This window comes from Urocampus carinirostris, chromosome 20 (assembly GCF_059441175.1).
Source record: "Urocampus carinirostris isolate Australia breed hairy pipefish chromosome 20, RoL_Ucar_1.0, whole genome shotgun sequence".
NCBI classification, from domain to species: domain Eukaryota; kingdom Metazoa; phylum Chordata; class Actinopteri; order Syngnathiformes; family Syngnathidae; genus Urocampus; species Urocampus carinirostris.
The window spans coordinates 10,713,699-10,737,338 of record NC_142368.1 but is presented as its reverse complement, the minus strand read 5'-3'; the positions used below and the strand labels follow the sequence as shown (position 1 = coordinate 10,737,338).

Sequence of the window (23,640 nt, the reverse complement as noted above, 5' to 3'; positions counted from 1 at the left end):
AGTCTGGCCGCTTACTGCATGTTTTTTGTCAGCCAGCCTTACGGTTTTCTGCCAATCAGTCCCTTTTAGCCTTCTTTAGCAGCCGAACGAACGATCGTCCGGAACGTATCTCTTTCGTAAGTAGGGCAGCCTCTGTACATTTATCGTGTGTCTTTAGACAAGAGTGCTATCTATAGGAATCCATCAATACGACTAGTGCTTTAAAACCAGTTGTCATCACTATTTCAATTTTTACAACTTACGCTGTTGATTGCTCCGAGTTATAAAACCAGTGATATTCATACCAAATTTGTACAATAGTTACTTATGGCCACTACTTTATCATAAGAACTGCTTTCAAGTGGCGCTCATACATGCTCCTTTAATTATTCTTTTTTTTTCAAAATACGAAATCTCGTTCCCTATACTGTGTTATCCTCACTTGATATGAACTCATATCCTACTTGTGCAAAACGCTTTATTTACACTCGTAATCAACAACTTCGTATCAAGTATCATACTGTGAAGAAAAATTATGATATTTAATGTATGAGGATGTAGATCCCTTTTACAATTGATTAATAAAATCCTGTTTGATATTTTTTCATGATCAGAATCAGAATTACCTTTATTATTATTGTAGTGCTACAATGAAAGTAGGGTTGCACTCCAGGTGAAAAAGTATACAGTATAAAACAAAAAAAATAAAATGATGGATTCCATACAAACAAATGTTATTCCTTGGAGTATAGGAGGAAATTAGTTGTTACACTTTGCAAAAGAATGATTTGATCTTTGCGTAAATGAAATTCATCCTTTTGAGCAGCACAAAAGAAAAGTACCGTAAATTCCAGACTATAGAGCGCACCTGATTATAAGCCGCACCCACCACATTTTAAGAGGAAAACCGATTTTGTACATACACAAGCCGCACCTGTATATAATCCGCATGCGCCCACATTTAAACACGTAACACAAACACAAAATGAACCCAAACCCGACTTCAAGTCCCGCGATTGAAACTAAATGTCCTTCATTAAATTCCAAAGTCCAAAAATCACAGCCGGCAAAATGAACGGAAAATGATAACGGCACTTAAGGTTTGATGCAGACCTGCAGAGTCCAGGTCGCGTTGAAAGTAATCCAAGGAAAAAAGTGTATATTTCCAAACGTAAGGGTGGGAAAAATATATCAGATGAACACATTTACTCACGCAACTCCTTTTTCTTTAACCAACTTTTTACCCCCTCTTCTTTCCTTGTCTGTCCCTCACCTTTGGTGGTCCCCACTTAAACTCGGCACCCCGCGTTTGTTCCGCCCCTCATTTTTCGTTCACCCGTGCAAAACATATCAGAATAAGTGTCTAATATAAATAAATTACAAAAATATACAGTTGCAAATTCATATTATACATGGGTTACACATATTTACAAAGAAAGACGGTACACCGAGAGAGTTTTCAAAGCTTTAATAATAATAATATAGCATTGACAGGGCAGTTAATGGTAGCAACACTCGAGCGCCGCTGGCGGCCATTAGAAAAATGACATAAATTGGCCGCATCGCTGAATAAGCCGCAGAGTTGAAAGTTAGGGAAAAAAGTAGCTGCTTATAGTCCGGAATTTACGGTACATGTTTTTGGGCAACACAATGGAAGGAAAAGGAGGTTCTTCAGTGAAGAAGAAAATGCCAAAGTCGTATCTGGTCATGCACAGTTAACGCTGAGTGTTTTCAAGATGATCTTTTTTTGGAGTGCGGAGATGGAAAATGTTTTCTCAAATCCAGTCCCATTTCGTGTGACCTGTGGTTAAGAACCCATGTGAGTGATGGAGAGAATTTTTTTGGGTGGGGAAGCAAAACAACTGCCAGACTATTGTTGAAGTTTTCCTTTTTTGAATGGTTGAAGTCATTTTAGTTTTGACTGTGGGGAAAAATGATCTTAACACAACAGGGGTCATTTACTGAAATTGCACAGAACGTCTTGTTTATTTTGAAAGGCATGGTCCAGGCCCACAAGTGGTTTTAAAAGTCCACAAAAAAAACATTATTAAAAATATTCGACAGAGAGATACCTTATTGTCAAGAACCGGAAAAGGAGGAGAACCCAAATGCGTGATGTTTCTCACACAAGCTTTTATTTTATTGGAAATGTTCATGCATGTTAACCCAAACGCCAGTGATTCGGCTATTGTTGGGTGGAAAACGTAAGGCAGCAGTCTGGCTTGGAGTGACAGCAAGCCAGAGGCCGACGAGATCGATACTAATTGCCCGAGCAGATATCGGACAGATGGGGTCGATACCGGACAGGACGGGACAGACAGGATTGATATCAAAACTGGATATCGAAATTAAACAGGACAAACTAGACGAGAACGTAACTGGAGACCGATATTAAACAGGACAAAATAGACTGGAACAATACCAGACAGGAAACGCGAGCAGGAAACTGGACAGAATAAAAACCCACGTCTTGCAGGTGCAGAGGTTTGTTGACGGACTGACAAAGGGTGAGTGAGAGCACTGAGCTTAAATAGAAGGGAAGCCAATCTGTCAATGAGCCGCAGCTGGCGCCACTCGGGCGGGCCCAATTGGGCGCCATGGCAACCGTGACACCTTAGTTAACACGACTGTGTGGAACCAAACTGACTTTTTAGCTTAGTTTTCCAATTTTTATATGTTATATTTCCCCCCACAATAACTTAGGCAGTATAGATGTTTTCTTAAAGATACCTTTGATTATTTAGGCAAATATATACTCTTCAAAGTACATTTTCAGTCTCCGAGCCAGCCCCCGCCTTTTGCAAATACAATTTCATTTCCATTTTATGTCATTGGAAGTAAATACAATCTTTAATTTTATAAAGCTATGTGTATGGACATGAGATAATACAGTGTATGACACGATCACACTCCATGTTACTGCTTAAAAGACTATATATTAGTTATAAACGTTCTATGCTGATGCATAGTTTTTTTTTCTTTCAAACTCTTAAAACAGTTTCTTCCGCAGAGACATCACTGCCCTCAAAAAGTACTCAAAACTATTAAAAAAAAATCATGCCTTTGTTTAGTGAAATTAGGCCAATCTACAAGCACTAACTTGTAAGCACAGACTATTTGATCCACCGATAAATTAATAGTTTATTAGACACTCAATAAGGACTGAAAACATCAATGCAGAAAAATCCTTACATAAGAACATTTTGTTTTCAAGGTCCTCCCGAGACCTTTTTTTTAATTAAATCTCCTAGGTCATAAAAATCAAATCAAGGAACAGCAACATGATTTGCCAATAAGAATGTAAACAGCTCCTAATAGTCAAAATATTGAAAAACTGTGTGAAATAACAGTCAAAATATCGAACTACTGTGTGCGATAATCATAAAAATAAACGGCCCTCGCATCTTTAGCAAACTTGCTTGCAGGTGTCCTATGGTAAAAAGAGAATAAAAACAAATCTGAACAAACGTTGATGATTTATTTGTTATTCCCCCTTTTTATGTCAAAGAAACAGATGAATTATAAGTTTCTATTGTCCTAAAAACAAAAATAAACAATAAATTATTTACTTAAAACTATCCTGTTAATGTATTTATTTTCCGCAGTAAACAATCTTCACTACATTGTTTAATCCATCCATTATCTGCACCGCTTATCCTCAATAGGGTCGCGGGGGTGCTGGAGCCCATCCCAGCTGTCCTCAGACAGTGGGCATAGGACACCCTTAACTGGTTGCCAGCCAGTCACAGGGTACACAGAGACAGATAACTCACTCGCTCATTCACTATCTACCCTGGTCATTTACCTCGAGAGGGGTAACCGACAGCAAGACGCATACAAAATCAAAGAAAATAAAAAAAGGGAAAAAGTAGCAAAAAACACAAAAAATTGTTTGGACCATGGCCAACCCAAATGCCCAAACAACCAAACTGTCATGTCCTGCACGGTTGTCATGGCGCCCAGCTGGCCCCGCCCCCTTGACACCGGCACCGGCTGACCTGCATTTCCTGATTCCTCCTATGGGTACTTAAACGGGCCTTTTGGAACTGCCCTTTGCCAGATCGTTGTTTACCCTTGTTGTTGTTTTGCTTGTCCGACTTTGTTGCACTCCGGTGTAACAGTCTGAGAGTCTGTTTAATCCCGTTAAATGCCTAGTCTGTAGTTTTGCCTGCATTTGAGCCTGCTTTGTTTTGTTTTTGGTCCGTTTGTGTGTTGGACAACTTTTCTTTCTCAATTGAAGTGACAGATTGTCTACGCAAATGAGTTCCAACTTCCTGCTTCCCGACCCGTTTCAAGACAGTCACGTTCCGTTTCATGACACAAACAAGTTAAGCACCTCGGCACCCAAGTCTGTCATGCTTTCGTCCCTCCAGATGAAACGGGACACAAGAAAGCTGCCATGTCACTCGGATCAGGGTGACACAACACACTCTTCTGTTCAACAGCAGGGCCGACAGCTTTCGCTGGTTTACCCCTGCTGCATCATACGGGTGCCCTGCCCATCTCTTAGAACACGTCTAAACATCCCATTATCCTTTCACAACACCTCTCCACTCATTCATATCACCAACAAGAGCTCAGTCACACCTAGGGAGTATTTGGACCAGTCAATTAACCTGACATGCATGTTTTTGGAATGCGTGAGGAGGAAACCCACGCAAGCATAGGGAGAACATGCAAACTCCACCCAGGAGGATTCGATCCCATGACTATAGAACTGTGCCAAACAGGCGCTAACCACTGCCCTGCCGTACTGCCCACATAGTTTAATCAATGACAATGAAGACAATTGTATTCTGTTCTGTCAAGCTTGGTAAAACCATTTATCTGCACACTGTCAGGACCAGAATGGAAACAGAGCCCTATTGCGTAGCATTTACCACAAGTTTTATTGAAGGAAAGAGGAATGGCTGCGCCCACGATCCGGTGTTCACTGGACGCGGGAAGCAAGTCGCTCTGGTAGTCGGATTGTGATCCGAACACGGAAGTGGATCTTCCGTAGCAAGCGATGGCGGTGTCAGGGACATAAAAACTGGTCGGTAGCCAGAGCAAGGCGGGGTCGGGGTCGGAAGCGAGTGGTAAGCCAGAACAGGAGAGGATACGTAGTCTGGGACAAAAGTGGTCGTAAGCCGGGATGGGAGAGCAGACGTTGTCAGGAGCAAAACAGGTCGTAGCTGGAGACAGATGGGAGCAAAAACAGGAGAGGTGGGAGTCAGGGTCGAAAAAGGCTTGCCTAGTATACACTGAGGTTCAAAGACGGACTGACAACAGGGGACAGACAGGACTGGGTTCCAATAGTGACAGGGAGCCAATCAGAACCCGCGCCGATTGGCGCCAAATGAGCGGACGCAGCTGAGTCACATCAGTAATCATGACACACACTTGTGGAAATGTGCTTTTTTTAGTCGTCAACAGAGTTGGGTAGGGTTACTTTAACTGGATTACTTTCAATTACTTTTGGATTACTCCAATACAAAATATGCTAGTAAAAGACAAAAGAAACTAAATCTGAATAAAATGACTAAATTTTGTGCAGGCTTGGGGAGTAACGGAATACATGGAACGGCAAAAATGATGTTGGCTAGCTGTTTGGATTTATTTTCATTTTTTTTCTGTCGAATTTTATGTTAGTTTTGCCGGAGATCAAAGAGATCAAAGCCAGGAGAGAAAGCTTACCACGTGTTGTGAGACATATATATTTTTTTTTTTATGATGACCTTTTGCACCAAATGCAATATTGCACAACCCTTACGATACCAACGGTATCACGATAACACTGTATGTAACATCCCACATGCCGACATTTCTTGTGTAAATACCATGTAAATTATAACTATAGCCTTATCCCCCTTGTTTTATAACCGTATCTTCTCTGTTCCTTTATCTTCTTGGCTCATACCTCACTGAGAATGTGTAAAACTGGAGTGTCATGCCCAATTTCGTTGTCACAATATGTTAACCCATTTTGTAACAATGACAATAAAGGTATATTCTTTTTCTATTCTATATTTGGTATTGGAGTAATCCAAAAGTAATTGAAAGTAATCCAGTTAAAGTAACCCTACCTAACCCTGGTCGTCAAGTCAAATCTTAACAAGCACGTTAGCAATTTTTGTCCCTGTGTGTGTGTTTGTTTTTAACAAATAACGCTTGTCCTCCCTTGGCGCGCCTGCACAAAAACATAGTGAATGCAACACTGAAGGGTGCGGAATTGGCACTCCAAATAATTTAGCAAAAACAATTGAAAGAAAAAACAGGCAAAGCAATGACCTTCCGAAATCAAACAGCGTCGCTACAATTTCGTGTTGTATCATTCAAGCCTTTGTCAGGGGGGAAGAAAGGGAAAAAAAACACAAAAAAAGGATAATATTAGTATTCAGGTCAGTGTCTGAGCCATCTGTATCACTCTCATGGACACTCAGTGCCGAACATGGAGGAGCATTGAGGGGGAAGGAAGCGGTGGAACGAGACAATAGACACGGACAAAAAAAAAAAAAGCCTCTTCACCTTTAGAGACGCCACAAAGGTGGAAAGGACGAGTCACCGTTCGGCACGCTGTTGTCGGCCACAAGGCTGGTGATGGAATAATCAGGCAGGAAGCGAAAACATTTTAGCAATGGTGACTGATTTACTGTTTACCGTGTGTTCAGTTTTTAATTCGGCGGTTTAGGTGTAATTCAGGACAAAAGTCCCGAATTGATTACCGTAAATTCCGGACTATAGAGCGCACCTGATTATAAGCCGCACCCACCACATTTTAAAAGGCAAACCGATTTTGTACATACACAAGCCGCACCTGTATATAAGCCGCATGCGCCCACATTTAAACATGTAACACAAACACAAAATTAACCCAAACCCGACTTCAAGTCCCGCGATTGAAACTAAATGTCCTTCATTAAAGTCCACAGTCCAAAAATCACAGCCGGCAAAATGAATGGAAAATGATACCGGTACTTAAGGTTTGATGCAGACCTGCAGAGTCCAGGTCCCGTTGAAGGTAATCCAATTCATTTACTCACGCAACTCCTTTTTCTTTAACCAACTTTTTACCCCCTCTTCTTTCCTTGTCTGTCCCTCACCTCTAGCGGCCCCCACTTAAACTCGGCACCCCGCGTTTGTTCCGCCCCTCATTTTTCGTTCACCCGTGCAAAACATATCAGAATAATTTTCTGAAATAAATACAAATAAATACATTACAAAAATATACAGTTGCAAATACATATTATACATGGGTTACACATATTTACAAAGAAAGACGGTACACCGGGAGAGTTTTCAAAGCTATAATAATAATAATATAGCCTTGACAGGGCAGTTAGTGGTTGGAACACTCGAGCGCCGCTGACGGCCATTAGAAAAATGACATAAATTGGCCGCATCACTGAATAAGCCGCAGGGTTGAAAGTTAGGGAAAAAAGTAGCGGCTTATAGTCCGGAGATTACTGTACACCAATTCCTGACATTCTGATCAAACTACAAAAAGGATAAATTAATTCTATGATGGTTGTTTTAGAAACATATTCGGCAAACAGTTAAAAGTAAGTTGAAATTTACATTTTCTAGGAAGCATCAAAGGCGCTACCATCGTGGACGCTCTGGATACGCTCTACATCATGGAGATGTTTGAAGAGTTTGACGTCGCCACTGAGTGGGTGGACAAAAACTTGGATTTCAACGTGGTAAGCTAACCTTTGTTAACCCCTTAACGTTTTGGCGGGCCGCCTGACTTTTGATTAACAAATACGTGTTGGTACGATGTCTCCAGTCACTGAAATATGTCATGCCACATACCATTGAAAAGCTTAAACTCTTGGAATTCAAGATCCAGTGGAACCTCGGTTTTCGAACGCCTCTCAGTTTGAACAAATCGGAGTCCGACCAAAAATGTCCAGAAATTCTTGCTTCGCTGTTCGGTCAAAAAATTGGAGTTCGAACGCCGGTAATGCGTGAGTGCGTACGCTAGGGTGCGATGCTGAGCGGCGTACGGGTGTAAATTGCTCTTTGCGTGACCGACTGTTATCGCGTGCGGACGTGCTTCGTTTTGCCTTCGCTTTTAATTAAGGTGTACCAAGTGTTTTAGCCCCTAATTATGCCTGTCATGAGTCACTTTAGAAAAGTGCTAAAAGGAAGGCAGAAGCAAGTGTCATTAGATCGGTATTTTAAGAGACATCCTTCCAAACAATAATTTTCCTTGCCACCGTCCACCTGCGCATTCTGCTGACCACCACAAAGGTAAGAAATCCTATTCATAATTCTTTTCTCGATCATATTTTTTATTTTTACACGTTCATGTTAGCGTAATTTTTCGTACAGATTATTACGGTAACGCAAACGTACGATTATTCTGGGTTAGCTTTAAGTTTACGTTAAACATTCATGGTAAACATTCAGGGTGTTGGAACAGATTAAAACGATTTACATTATTTTTAATGGGAAAAATGATTTCGGTGATAGAACAAATCGGTTTTCGAACAGGGTTCTGGAACGGATTATGGTCGAGAACCGAGGTTCCACTGTATATTGCAAATATACTCATTACAGAAACATCACGGTCGGTCCGAACAAGATACCCGAAAACTTTAAAGCTGGCGTAACTAACCAAAGTTGTCATCTTGCATCCATCAAATTTAATTAAAGTATACAACCATGGCCTCCTTACATCCGCAATAGTCTAGTATCCAACCAATATTTACTTCAAAACACCCAACCATACGGACTGATAAAAAATATACACCTGCAGGCATGTCTGCTTCGTTCTATGTTACTTGTAATTCATTTGTTTGTCCAAAACTCTCCTTTAAAACTAAGAAGACTCTTCCAATGACTTCCATTATTTCCCTTAGCCTCTGACCTTTCGATTGACTTCACTCTTCCACCAATAGCAGGCTTTTTTTCATGGTCTACACGGGCTTGTTCGATAAAAGGAAGATCGCCTCATGAAATTCTGAACGTCTTCAGCCAGTAATAACCAAGTCGAATGATGATTGACACATTGTTTAGCCAATGAAAATCCAAACATCATTTTATGCCGGGGTGTATTGAAATGAGACCCGAAAATATTGTGCGCAAGGCAATCCATGATTCATTTTTACACACCATTATTACGCGCAAGTGTGCACAATCGTTGATTTGAATTCTGGAAGAGGAGTTAAACATTTACAACTCTTTTACAATGTCTAAAAAATGCCCATAGGAAAATACAGATTGTTATTAAATTTGACAAATTAACAGGTACGGCTTTAAGCTACTGCCTCATCTGTTTTCCATCCAAGATGCACATGCTACCATTGATTGGAGGCATTTAATTGCCCCCCCAAAAAATGCAGTGTATATAAATAGAAACCTTCTTTTTTTGTGTGTTTCAACTCAGATTACTCAATGCTCGCGTCTGAGTATTTCAGTTTGGGACAAAACTTCAGTCTTACCTTTCAAAAGAGCCCCTAACTGTTCATATTCTTCAAGAAGAGCATTTATTTTACTTGGGGCACTTCTTGGATTAAGCAAATTTTACAGGAATGGTAATTCAAGGTTCAATGAGCTACTGAAATAATTAATTATAAATCTGACCTGGTCTCAAGATCTAGAAGCTACATTTACTCTAACATTTCAACATTTCTCCCCACGATTACAAATGAAAGCGTATGCAAATTTCATATCACGGCCGTTTTGTGCAAAATGATCACATTTACCATTAAATCAGTTTTACCACAAAACGGCCAGATGTTAACACCTCACGGATGGTGCTTGTGGGATTTAGCACAACTCCAAAACATTTGCAATGCTCGCACAAGCTAAAAAGCGCTTAAAGTAAAATGCTCAATGTGTGTGCATACCTGTGCATTTTTGTTTATCATGCTGATCAAATCAATAGAGTTAGTGAAAGGTTATACACATCTCACTCAATAAACTCTGGAATTATCCGCTGCTCCTTCATTTACCGTATTTTCCTCACTATAAGGCGCACTGGGTTATAGGGCGCACCCCCCAAAAATCGTTTTTGGTCCTATATTTTCCATACATAAGGCGCACCGGATTATAAGGCGCTACAACTGGAACGTGGACAAAACAGTCAGATAGTTCAGTCAAACTGATTACCCCCTTAACATTCCCAAAGCTTGCAAAGAAGCAAATACGTGTCTCAGACATGTACGGAAACAGTGGCTGTACGATGTCACCAATCACTCAAATGCATCGTTCCACATATCATTCAGAAGGTTAGAGTCTTGGGATTCAAGAAATGCCAACCATTTCTTAGTTTCTATTTTATTTTTCGCTGGTAACTGTGTGGACAGCAACGTAAGAATTTTATTGTGCAGGGAAACGGGGTTCTTTACTGTGCATATGACAATAAACACTTTGAATTGAATTGAGTTTAAAAATAGACTCATCACAGAAACATCAAGATCGTTCTAAAACAAGATACCGGGAAAATATAAAGCCGCATAGCTCACCTAAGTTCTCTTGCAGCCATCACATAACCATGGTCTGCTTAATACCGTGAGTGTAGTAAATCCAGGAGAGTAAAATATTTACAAATACAGAATAGTAAAAAATGTTTTCTCTATGCCGTAGTGCAACCCAACCTGTGATTCACGTTCATCTTTTTTGGCCAACTGCAGGCTTTGTTTCGCCCCTTTAGCCTATGCGAGCCTGTAAATGATTAAAAAGGATCCGCCCCCTTTACCTCCGGATAACATTAGCCATTAGTGACTGATTCAAATGATGATTGACACATTGGTCAGGAAATGAAATGCTGGTGTACATATATCCCAACATACACCGCGCACTACTTCGCCTTCGGGGGAAAATCTGGTCGGCAGCTCCTTCCTTAGTGACAAGACTTTGCGACTTAATATTGATCCATATATAAGGCGCACTGTATTATAAGGCGCATGGTCAGCTTTTGAAAAAAATAAAGGCTTTTAGGTGCGCCTTATATTGCGGAAAATACGGTACATGCTAAATGAATGTCAAATGACTTTGAGGACAGCCACCCAAGTTTTCTGGAAGCGACGATCGACCGGCTGACGCCCAACTAAGCCTGGAGGTGAAAGTGGTAAATAATCCAGGAGCAGTTCCCAGCTCAAATGAAGACGGAGAATGCCGTTTGTCGCGGCCATCCTCACCTGAATACTGAACGCAACCACTCTGTAGTCCAGCGAGCTTTTTTAGTTGCAGGCCTTTGCGTGTGGAATGCACACTAATAAGAAAAAGACATGAATGACATTTCCTCGTATAGATAGCAACATTTCTAATTATGTCTTTTACACTATAATGGCTTTTGGATTCATCTCTATTAATTAAAATCCGAGCGCCAACATTGGAATCATTTGATATTCTGCAGACAAATGTCTGTATTTTCTGCACGAAAAGGCACACTGAGTTATAATGCGCACCCCAAACAACTGTTTGGTCATATATTTCTTATACATAGGGCGCACTGGACTATAAGGCAGATTGATTTAAAGCTACAGTAAGAGCTACTTTATTCATTAGTGTATAACAGTTGCACATTTTATACACTTACGGTATATATGAATGCAAACATGCAATGTTAATTGAACCCATTCGCGGAGGTCACTCCCGGGCTGCGCGACGGAGCGAGTTCGGCGGATGCGGCGTCACACGGCGCGACGCGAGAAAAGGCGGCGGGTGTGATCGGGCTACCCCCGTAACTGGGGGGAGCCCGCTCGTCCGACGAGCCCAGTAGCGCGGCGCGACGACAGGCGGCCGTTCGCGCGCGGCGGGCGAAAGGTGGCGGACGTGCGTGGGACCCCCGTAACTGTGTCGGTGTCGTGCGTATCGCGCCCGAAAGTACCCGCGCCGCGGGTTAGGGGCTTGCCCGCGGGAGCGACCGAACAGCACCCGCGGTAAAAACCCTGTCGTGAATTTGTCTCCGATCGTCCCGGGCGGACGTAAAACCGCCCAGCTGTACGACTCTTAGCGGTGGATCACTCGGCTCTTGCGTCGATGAAGAACGCAGCAAGCTGCGAGAACTAATGTGATTTGCAGCTGCGATTGGCTGGCAACCAGTTCAGGGTGTCCCCTGCCCACTGCCCGGAGATGGCTGGGATGGGCTCCAGCCCCGCCGCGACCCTAATAAGGATAAGCGGTGCAGATAATGAGATGAGATGAGATTTTTTTTTTTTTTTTTTTTTTAAAGGTGCGCCGCTACTTCGCGGATTTTCACTCATCGCGGGTGGTTTTGGTCCCCATTAACGGCGATAACCGAGGTCTTACTGTACTGTCAATTTAGGCAACATGATTATTTAACCCTAAACGAAAAAAAAGTACTTTTTAACATTTTTTTCGGCGGACAGTATTTAAAAAAAAATTAGGGTGTTTATTGGCTTTAAAAAGGTCAGGAAACACTGGTATTTTGCACGTAGTTGTCAGACAATATCATCAGTGTTCATTTTACCTCGGCGACAAATATATAATATAAACCTATATTTTCATTCAGTTTTAATCATCAAATTATGAATTCATTTCTGCATCAAATTATTGTTGGTAATATACCGATTAAGGGGATAACCACAAACCTGTCTTTCTTTCATTTCTCCTTTTAAACATCCTTTTTTTTTTAACTTCTTTATACAACATAATCATTCGTAATATAATGCATCAAAGCAAGTGAGCCGTTTGAGAAGCGTCTCTCTTTGATGAGTTGAGCCGAAAAAGCCGGTTCTCTAAAAAGAGACGGACTTTTCACTACACAACTAGGGATCGGCGTGCAGATGAAAACTCGAACCGCGAGACCAAAACAACATCTGCCGGATCTGCCTGACGAAAAGTTTGGAGTGCAGTAAATCTTTGTTTAAAAAAAAAAATGTAACCGGGTAATATTGACAATTTGGTGTCAAAAACGTTGCATGTCAGGTTAATTGGACTGTCCAAATCGTCCCTTGGCGAGCGAATTGTCTGTCCCTGTGTGTCCAGCGATTGGCTGGCAACTGGTTCAGGGTGTCCACTGCCTACTGCCCGAAGATAGCTGGGATGGGCTCCAGCACCCCCGCGACCCTACTGAGGATAAGCGGTGCAGATAATCGATGGAAGGAAGTATAATGTTTATCTCCCTCCATTATTTGCACTGTGTATCCTTTGAGTAGGGTCGCGGGGGTGCTGGTGCCCATCTCAGCTGTTCTCGGGCAGTGGGCAGGGGACACCCCCAACTGGTTGTCAGCCAGTCACGGGGCACACAGAGACCGACAACTCATTCGCTCACTCACAGAGACAATTTGGAGTTAACAATTTACCTGCCAATTTTGTTGTTTTCTACTATATTTCCCCCCTTAATTTTTACTGGACCATCCTCAATGTGAAGCTTCATACATTGAGGAAAAGTATGATAAAATAAGATAAGTAATGATAAATATGTGGTTGAATAAAAGAATTTGATACATATTATGAGCTTAATTATATGCAAACTGAAGATGGTATCTGTCATTATTCCCCCCGCCCCTTTTAACAGTAATTTCTTCCTAATATTTTCACTTAAAATGCCTTTGATATGCATTTGAGCATATTTTGATAGAAACAGTATACTTGGTTAGTAAAAACGAGAAAAAGTTTTTCGCCGAAAGGGGAATAAAACATACTTTCCCCAAAACTACTCTCTTTTTCTTCTAATATCTTCTATACTTTATGGCTTAGCAGTTACGGAGGAAACGGTTTTGTATAATTTTGTTTTGTTTCGCGGGGGATTAATTAGCTGCACAATCCAACTTTGCAATCAGCAACTCGGTGAGAAAACAATTATATTGTTGTTGGCACATGACAGAGCTATAAGCTGTATGAGACGGCAAATAAAGTTGAGTTAAGCACACTCGGCTGTCAGTCAAAAACACAAAGTTGCAATTAAGATGCTTCCCTGGATGGTGGATGTTCAAGGCAGGTTTTAATTCATCTCAAAACTCTTTATTTCTGAGGTTTTGTGAAATAAAACTTGAAAAAAATTATATAAAATACCATATTTTCCAGACTATTGATCCTTTGCCCACTTGTGATCCAACCATGTGCTGACACCATGATGGACGGCAGAAAACCATAGAAAACAGTCGGTGAGGCCAGTAAATAGTAGACATCAACAACAAAAGGCTAAAGTATTCAACACAAAGACTAGTCAAAGAAATGTGAGACTGTCAGATGAGGTGGTTCACCTTATAGTAAATCACAAAGAGCGCTATGTAGAAAAACCGAGGATAGCATTAGCAATGCTAACTCCGGACCCTATACAGTTTTCCTCCTGACATATTAACACATCTAACTGAATCCTCTAGTCTGTCTGACTTCAAGCCACACAATCAGTCCCACTATATTGTAAATGGAGTATCCCCATACACCAATGCTGATCTAAAAATGTATACAAGTCTTGACGCTTACCAGTTCTTTGTAGCTGGTTCGTGTTGCTGCACTTTGATAAAATGCACCCTTTGCATACTTTGTATCTACATTTTTGGGGGAATGTATTAAAACAAGACCTACAAATACACTCGAGAGATCTTTTCTTCCTCATACCATGAGGCTCTTTAACTCCACCCGGCGGAGTAAAGGCCCACATTAAACCACACCCCCTACATTGCATATTACCGTACTTTTATTGCAGTGTGTATTTTATGTAGCACTATTTAAATACTCTATACAACACGCTACAGTGGGTATTAGCACGTCACATTGGGTATTTGTGTATTGTATTCCTTTTTGCTTTATTATTGTATTGTTCTCAGCAAAGGGATGCTGCTGGAAATGTGAATTTCCCTGCGGGGATGAATAAAGTATCTATCTATCTATCTATCTATCTATCTATCTATCTATCTATCTATCACAGAAAAGCATAGGATATTCACATCTTGTATAGACTTTTGAGCTTGTTGAAAATATTTACTTTGGCCAAATGACGTTTTATCTTCTGAACGTTTGTTGATAATTTCACAGTTCTTTTTGGCATAATACGCTTTATAAACGTTATCAATACATGTGATATCCATAAGATTACAGTTTTGAATCCTTCATCACAATAAAAGCAGCCCATGTACGTAGTAAGAAATGACAACTGTAAGCCACTAACTTAGCTAGTTAGCACTAGCTAACTTATTATATTGAGTGTCTTGGACGTGACTTAGATAGATAGATAGATAGATACTTTATTCATCCCCGTAAGGAAATTCACTTGACATAAAATTGCTTTGAAATACATTAACTGTATTTTGCAAAAAAATGTTTTCTGCAAATCCTGAAATACTTGTTTAATGATGATGATCTGCATTTATATAGCGCTTTTCAAGTCAATGACTTCCCAAAGCGCTTTACAAGGTGCTCCACATTTCCCAATAGCGGCCTTGCAGCCATGTAAGGCGCTAATTTGCTTATTGGGGGTATTAGGGGTTCAGTGTCTTACCCAAGGACACTTCGACATGTAACACAGACGAGCCGGGATTCGAACTGGGATCCCTTGATCCCAAGACGAGCGCTCTACCTTTAACCAATCTTTATTCAGACTTATCAATGCCCAAATAACCTAACCCTTACATTTTTTTTAAATTCCATGCACCTTTATAGTCCAGTGCACTTTTTATAAAAACATATCACAAAAAGACCATTTTTTGTCAAGGCTGGGTCACTGAAAGATTGAGTTTTACTTGCTGAAATAGACTTGAGCAGTAATGGGACAATGTTTAGTTTAGTAGGAATTTAAGATTTCTTTTTTTTTTAATCATCATTATTATTATTTTTTTTTTGTATTTATTTTTATTTTGGTTGTTTTTGTTTGGTGTTTTGGTATTTCAGAGGCTCGTAGGTTTTATGGGGTTGTTGTTTTATATAAATATTGTATAAATGAGAATATTAAATATTATTACGTTTATTATTAGTTGACTATTAAGTTTTTATTATTTATATAAAAACAGGTACATTTGCTTGTTATGTTGAATGATTTTATCAATATGAAAACACTATAATATAAATATAGAAAATAAATATTTTGGAGGGTGTGCCTTTATAATCCGGTGTGCCTTATAGTGCGGAAATTTTGGTAACAAGTAGATAAATTACTTGAAACCCCAAATCTTCACCAAATTATGAGATTTTCTCTCATTAAATATGACAAAATGTTGTGTTGTACGTAAATATTGTGTTGTACATACATTTTGTGTGGAGGGCCGGATTTTTTGAGGTTTTTGTGATTAAGTTCTTCTAACTTTGTCTTAACCTGTCATGCACGTTACACCTCGCTGCTAAGTGACCTCGGCTGATTCCACTTTTTCTGTTTCTGTTCTCTCCTCCCACTGCAGAATGCTGAAGTTTCCGTCTTCGAGGTGAACATCCGCTTTGTAGGCGGCCTTCTGTCGGCCTACTATCTGTCCGGGAAGGAGGTAAGAATAGACATATATTGGGGCAGGGGGGAGGGACATAGGGAGTCAACTTTTTCAGGTATTTCCTGTTCAAACCCGAAATTATTATTGTCAATTTCACCCAATCACACATCGTAGGCTCACGTTCACAGATTCCTTTGACAACCTGGGTCGTCTGGGCTCTACTTCCTGTGGTGTGTCTTGGGCCAGTAAAGCCTAGCCGTGCCTATGTCCAGTTTTTGGCTAGGCTGAAAAAGAAAATCTCGAATTCAATCAATCCCCATTTTTATTTGTATCGATTGTAAAGGATTATCACAGATTAATAAACACCAAAATTGTATTGAGTAAAAACATAAAACTTGTGCAAAATGTTTGTACAAGAATACTTAATTTTTAGCTCGGGTAATTGTGACTTACTTTAAATGATCTAATTACTAGTAACCCTTCTTATCTGAGGTTTGGGTCCTCTCCTGTTCTTTCAAGCACGGAATCCATTGATGCCTTCTCTACTTTATTTTTAGTTTCTAATGAACTATAAACTTAGCAGTATTGTTTCGTAATAAGCGCTCGATTTGAGTTAATCAAATCAAACTCTTGAATTCCTACCTTCGATTCGGGCAAATTATCTAATTGACAATAAAATTATGAATGAATCTAATTAATTTGATTAATCATCCAGTATTCTCAATTAGTTCTTCAAATAATAAGATTTTAGGGTTTGATGACTAGAAATTATTCCATGTTTTGATAATTCACTGCCATTGACTTCTATTGGTCATTTTTTTTCCTGAGCTAGCATTGAATAAATAAAATGTGTACAGTAAATACACTGCAAAATAACTTAGGCTATTGGCAGTTCATTTGAGATATTTTTATAATGTTACAATTTTTTACGTGGTTATCATTAAATTGGAAAAAAAAAACTCAATTACCTTATTTTAAAAAAAAAAATTGGCAGTGTCATATTCATTGTATCACAGTAAAAAAACATGGTTAGAAATGATGAGAATACGTGACATGTGCCATATTATTTTGTTATGTTGATATTATTGCTCTTTTTATATATATATATTTTTTTTAATTACTGGGGAAATAAGGTTATATATGTTAAAAAAGAATGTTGAAGAGGATCTACAGAGCAGAAGTAAATTGAAGGAGACCAAGAGGAAGGCCGCAATTGACGTGGATGGATGGTGTTATGAGTGCACTGCAGGAAAGAGGCTAAATATAGTGGAAGCTAGAGTTCTTGTTGGTGATAGGAATGAGTGGAGAGGTGTTTCGAAAGGATAGTGGGATGTTTAGACATGTTCTAAGGGATGGGAAGGGCACCTGTATGATGCGGCAGGGGTAAACCAGTGAAAGCTGTCGGGCCCTGCTGTTGAACAGAAGAGTGTGTTGTGTTACCCTGACCCGAGTGACATGGCCGCTTTCTTGTGTCCCGTTTCATCTGGAGGAACGAAAGCATGACCGACTTGGGTGCCGAGGTGCTTAACTTGTTTGGGTGTTTGGGCATTTGGGTTGGCCATGGTCCAAACATTTTTGTGTGTGGTTTTTGCTACTTTTTCCCCCTTTTTTATTTTCTTTTGTTTTTGTATGTGTTCGCCTTGCTGTCAGTCACTCCTCTTGAGGGATATGACCAGGGTAGATAGATAGATAGATATATGTTAAAAAGAGGGGCAGTGGTTAGCGCGTGTGTTTGCATGTTCTCCCCATGCTTGCGTGGGTTCCCTCCGGGCTCTTCGGTTTCCTCCCACATTCCAAAAACATGCATGTCAGATTAATTGAGTGAGTTGTCTGTCTCTGTGTTCCCTGCGACTGTTCTGAGGTCATGGGATCAAACCTTTCTGTGTGGAGTTTGCATGTTCTCCCTGTGCTTGCGTTGGTTTCCTCCAGGCACTCCGGTTTCCTCCCACATTTCAAAAACATGCATGTCAGGTTAAACGGACGGTCTAAATTGTCCCTAGGTGTGGATGAGCGAGTCAGTTGCCTGTCCCTGTGTGCCCTGCGACCAGCTGGCAACTGGTTCCGGGTGTCCCCTGCCCACTGCCTGAAGATAGCTGGGATGGGCTCCAGCAACCCCCACGATTCTACTGAGGATAAGCGGTGCAAATAATGGATGGATTTTAAAAAGAAAAGAAAAAAAACATATTTAAAATTTGTAAAATTTTCTGGTTATTGTGTATTTTTGTATTGTAAGACATTTACTATCATTTTTAGTGAATGCTACGGGCCACTGAAAAATCCTGTGCAGGCCTCCAGATTACCCAGGAGCACTAGTTTAGACTCCAATTTACGTAATGTATTTTTTTAAATTAAATCGCTAACATGGGGTTTTTACTTTGAATCACGAAAATGGTTTTGTTCACATTTGAATTGCGTTTTCTTATCTTTTTCATAGCATAACCGTGGAGATAGAAAATAAATAAACGAATGAATCTGTTTAAACTGTAATCGTTTTCTAATAATGAGAAAGGGCTGCAGTGATCTTTCAAATAACTGAATTAGGTTGCAACAACATTTTTGACTCAAGCACCCCGTTAACAATTAGCTAAACAATGATAAATAGGGTATAAAGTTCTTAAATTATTCAAGAGCTGCAGGCCTAAAATGTGACAAAATGCTTATTGGGATCTTAGAAGTCTGCTTGCGAAAGAGGCTCAGGAAGTGACAGCATAGTTTTGTTTCCTCATCTCTTTTCTTCTTTAATGATATGCTTCTCTTCCCAATTAATTATAGCTTTGTGCTTACGAATCAATAGATATGCGGCCTGAAAATCCCTTCCGCCATAGAGCCGCTTAAAACCTCAGGCAACAGTGCGCTTGCTTTGAGGAAACAAAAAAAAGAGGCTATCTCGCTAGAGATTTGACTGCAGCCTTGATTGTGGATGTTATTCTGCCTTTAAGCTGCATTTTGTGTCTTCAGCAAGCGTGCGAGGCCGTGCTTCGTCTTTTCCTTCATTAGCCGCAAGAAGGAAGAAAAAAAAAAAACAATTTTCGAGCTCAGTGAAACCGTCGGCGCGTGCGTCAAATTTGCTTGCCGCAAATCCGAAATGCGGTCCTTTAGAATTCTTCCTTTCTCGGGCGCACAAAACCGCACTCGGATTGCGTTTCTTCCTCTTAGAGTGCTTTACGTAACATTTACCAACCCGTTCGGTGCGTCTTGTTTCATTTGGTTGCTCTCGAAGAGGGGCGTCAAACTCCTTTTAACTCGGGGGGGCCACACGATAAAACAAACATTCTCTCGGGGCCGGACTAGTAGATAAGAGAGAACGAAAAAAGAGAGAAAGAAATAAGAGAGGGAGATAAAAGTAGAGAAGGTGGGACAAAGAAAGAGAGAGAGAAAGAGGAAGCGAGAAACAAGAGATAAAAAGAGAAATAGTGAGAGAGGAGGGAAGAAAGGGAGAGAAAGAAAGAAATCCAAAGAGAAATAGAAAGAGAGAAAAGGGAGAGAAAGAGAGAAGGGGAGAATGAGAGAATGGGAAAGCAAGAGAGAGAAAGAGACAAAGAGGAACAAGGAAAGAGAGAAGCGACAGAGAGAGACAGAGTGAGAGAAAAATGGAGGAAAGAGACACAGTAAGGGAGGGAGAGGGAGGGAGAGATGGAGGGAAAGAGGGAGGGAGAGATAGAGGGAGAGAGAGAGAGAGAGAGGGAGAGAGAGAGAGAGAGAGAGCGAGCTTTGTGAGAGGCACACATCAAGTGGACATATTTCCTGCAGCTCGTTTTTCTCTCTCCCTACTCTGGGCGTTGTCTCACGGGCCGGATTCCATCCCTTAACGGGCCTGATTACCTCAAGGTTTCTTCATTTTTCTCATGTTGAAGTTTTTGAATTTTTCCTTGCCCTCATGTAGGTTTTAGATCAAGGGATTGTGTAAAAATAGTCTGTGGTTAGCAATAATCTGTGGTCTGTGCAATCTGTGGTCTGTGCAGCCCTTTGAGACTCCTTGTGATCAAGGGCGTCACAAATAACATGACTTGAACTGACTCGACTGAGGTTTTTGAGTTTTTCCTTGCCCTCATTTAGGTTTTAGATCAGGGGATGGTGTAATAATAGTCCGTAGTTTGCAATAGTCTGTGGTCTGTGCAGCCCTTTGAGACTCCTTGTGATCAATGGCGTCAGAAATAAACATGACTTGAATTGACTCGACTGAGGTTTTTGAGTTTTTCCTTGCCCTCATGTAGGTTCTAGATCAGAGGATAGTGTAATATTAGTCTGCCGTTTGTTACAGTCTGTTCTGTGCAGCCCTTTGAGACTCCTTGTGATTAAGGGCTACACAAATAAACATGACTTGACTTGAAAAGTAAAAATTTCACAATACTGTGTCGTCGTATCCTAGATATGTATTGTACTTGCAACTTCCCTTGTGCAGTCGTACAGAGAAACACCAAGGTCATTGAAACCGAAAACAACAACCAGGGAAGTACAGCTTCATTGTGTGGATATTTCTGAACTGTTCTCCTGTAACCTGATTAACCCAAGAGTTAAGAGTGCTATCAACGCCGCTCACTCGGAACATATGTGAAATAACTCATGCAACAGACTTTCCATTACAGGGTGTTAAGATCTGACTAAACACCGTTAATAAACATTTTAAGACCTTGCGCTGATTATTTCCATTCCTTGTTATTTCCTACGGGGAAAGAATGTATCGGAAGAAGAAACAAATCAGAAGTCAACGAGTGTCTTGTAGCGGTTTTGCTGTGTCTAGTTGTCTGTTTATTCATGCTGAATGATGAATAAAAGACAATAGCTGGGATGTTATTGCCAGTGCGGCTTGTAAAAGCTCTTTGAGAACACTCATAAAAAGAAATGGTATTGTTTGCACGGAATCCAATGGGTCCTAAGACAATACGTGGGTGTATATTATCTATAATCTTCCTAGAACAAAAAAGGAATTCAGTAATTCTTTGGTTATCAAGGTCAACCCCCTGCAAAAAGCGAAAATCCAGGAAGTAGCGTCACATCAAGATTAAACTTAGCTGGAGATGACGTCCTTACCGACTGTAACAAAATAACAACTATAGATCTACAAATAAGAACACAGAACAGCAGTTGAACGGATGGTTTTTATTGTCATCGTACAAAAGTACAGTGGAACCTCGGTTCTCGACCATAATCCGTTCCAGAACCCTGTTCGAGAACCGATTTGTTCAATCACCGAAATCATTTTTCCCATTAAAAATAATGTAAATCATTTTAATCCGTTCCAACACCCTGAATGTTTACCTTGAATGTTTAACGTAAAGCTAACCCAGGCTAATCGGACGTTCGCGTTATCGTAATCTTCTGTACGAAAGATTACGCTAACATGAACGTGTAAAAATAAAAAAATCAGGTCGTTTACAAGTCATTTAGCACCACAAGTGGCTAGCGCTTCATTGGAAAGGGGGCTCCGTTCCAACACCCTGAATTTTGGGCTCAGTTCCAACACCCTAAATGTTTACCTGAATGTTCAACGTAATCATAGAGCTAACCCAGGCTAATGGTACGTTCGCGTTATCCTAATCTTCCTTACGAAAGATTACGCTAACACGAACGTGTAAAAAAAAAAAGATAAAGAAAAGAATAATGAATAGGATTTCTTGCTTTTGTGGTGGTCAGCAGAAGGCGCATGCTGTATTCCCTAGCAAGATCGGAAACTCGCACACCTCTTTCATATTTAGCTATTATGTCTTTCTTGAAGGCAATAGTTGTACGAACAACTTTTCTTTTTTCACCTGTCCTGCTTGCACCGACCTTCTTCGGAGGCATAGTTAGGGGCTAAAACACTCCGTTCACCGATATTAAAAGCGAAAGCAAAAAGAGGCAAGTGCGCACGTGATAGCAGTTGGTCACGAGGGGTGAGGGCGATCTACACCCGTACGCCGCTCAGCATCGCACTCTAGTGTACGCACTCACGCATTTCTGGCGTTCGAACTCCGAATTTTTGACCGAACAGCGAAGCAAGAATTTCTCTAAATTTTTGTTCGAATTGAGGCGTTCGAAAACCGAGGTTCCACTGTACAACAAAATTTGAGGTCTTCCCCTTTTAGTGCAAGAAAGCAATTTAGAGAGTGGTTGACTCAATGATAAAAATACAACTGTTCCCATGATTTGCAGTTCCAGGGCATCCGTTTCGTGGGTAATAGATCTTCCGTTGGTGAGATACAGGCTCAGCAGGGATGGCTTAAAAGAGTTGTTAGCCTAGCTGTAACAGTAGGCCGAAACTGCAGCCTTTTGTCCCAACGCCGCCTCAGTCGCTTCCCAAACCTCATAACAATCCACAGAGCACCTGCTGCTGATCACAATTTCTTTACTCTTTTCTGACTTTTCCTCAGAGTCCGATTTAATTCATGAATCTTGAATTTGATCGTTTGTTTTGGGTGGGTGGACACACTGACTTGAACGCCCACCCGCCCCTGCTGTTTCACTGACAGCATACACCAGCCTATCACAGTCACACACAGAAAGTCACGCCCACCCAACACAAAGCCCTCCTAACCTGCCCCCTGGGATAGCATTAGCTGAGTCCTTCTCATGGCTTAATGTACAATACGTTGATATCAATGTCAATAAATACATTTCAATTCAAAATCCCTGAAGCGGTGAACAAGTGATAAACGAAGTAGTAATAGGTCTAAATCGAGACTCAACCTGGTGCAAGTGACCCACATCTGCGTGTCGACATTGACAATGAATGATATTAATTTCAGTGCCCTTGTTTCCCCGCATCCCTGCGTCCACAACGTTTTTGACACCAAATTGTCATTATTACCTGATTCCCTTTTTTTTTTTTTTTTTTTTTTTTAAACAAAGATTTACTGCACTCCAAACTTTTCGTCAGGCAGATTCGCCATTGTTGTTTTGGTCTCGCGGCAAACGAGATATCGTTGCTTCGAGATGACGTCATTGTTTTGGTGGTTGTCGAGTGAAAGAGAAGTATGCCTCCGCAAAAACAGTTGGCATTAGGTGCAACAAAAAGTTGGTTATTTCTTCAGTGTCGGTAATAAGTCGAAACTTGATACAGATAGTGGTAACAAGGGCAATAATTCAGGCACGAAAAAACAACGGAGAAATTCTTTAGAAGACCGCGAAGGCAAGGAAAACCAGTTTTGAAGCGAACGATACGACGAAAGATAAACAAAAGAATGCTTCTAGCAAGAAAAGGACTTTTCTGCCAAAATGGACTAAATTATATTCCTGGTGACGCTATGAGGAGGATGATAATGGATTGGACCTTGAGAAGGCATTATAACTATGGCGGGACAGCAAACCACGAAGAATATATGAACTGAAAAATTTGAAGTGATAACTGCTTTGTATTACCAATTAA

At 40.6% G+C, this 23,640-nt stretch overlaps 1 protein-coding gene and 1 pseudogene across 1 annotated transcript in view; both read left to right on the top strand.

The window, feature by feature from the left end:
- man1a1 (mannosidase, alpha, class 1A, member 1) overlaps nt 1–23,640 on the top strand; it is a 200,837-nt gene that overhangs the window by 76,044 nt on the left and 101,153 nt on the right. Inside the window, exons 3-4 of the mRNA XM_088324634.1 lie at nt 7,546–7,661; nt 16,272–16,352. Coding sequence (XP_088180760.1) covers nt 7,546–7,661; nt 16,272–16,352 — 197 coding nt within the window. The remainder of the gene's footprint in view (nt 1–7,545; nt 7,662–16,271; nt 16,353–23,640) is intronic.
- On the top strand, nt 11,918–12,063 carry LOC148346212 (5.8S ribosomal RNA; annotated as a pseudogene).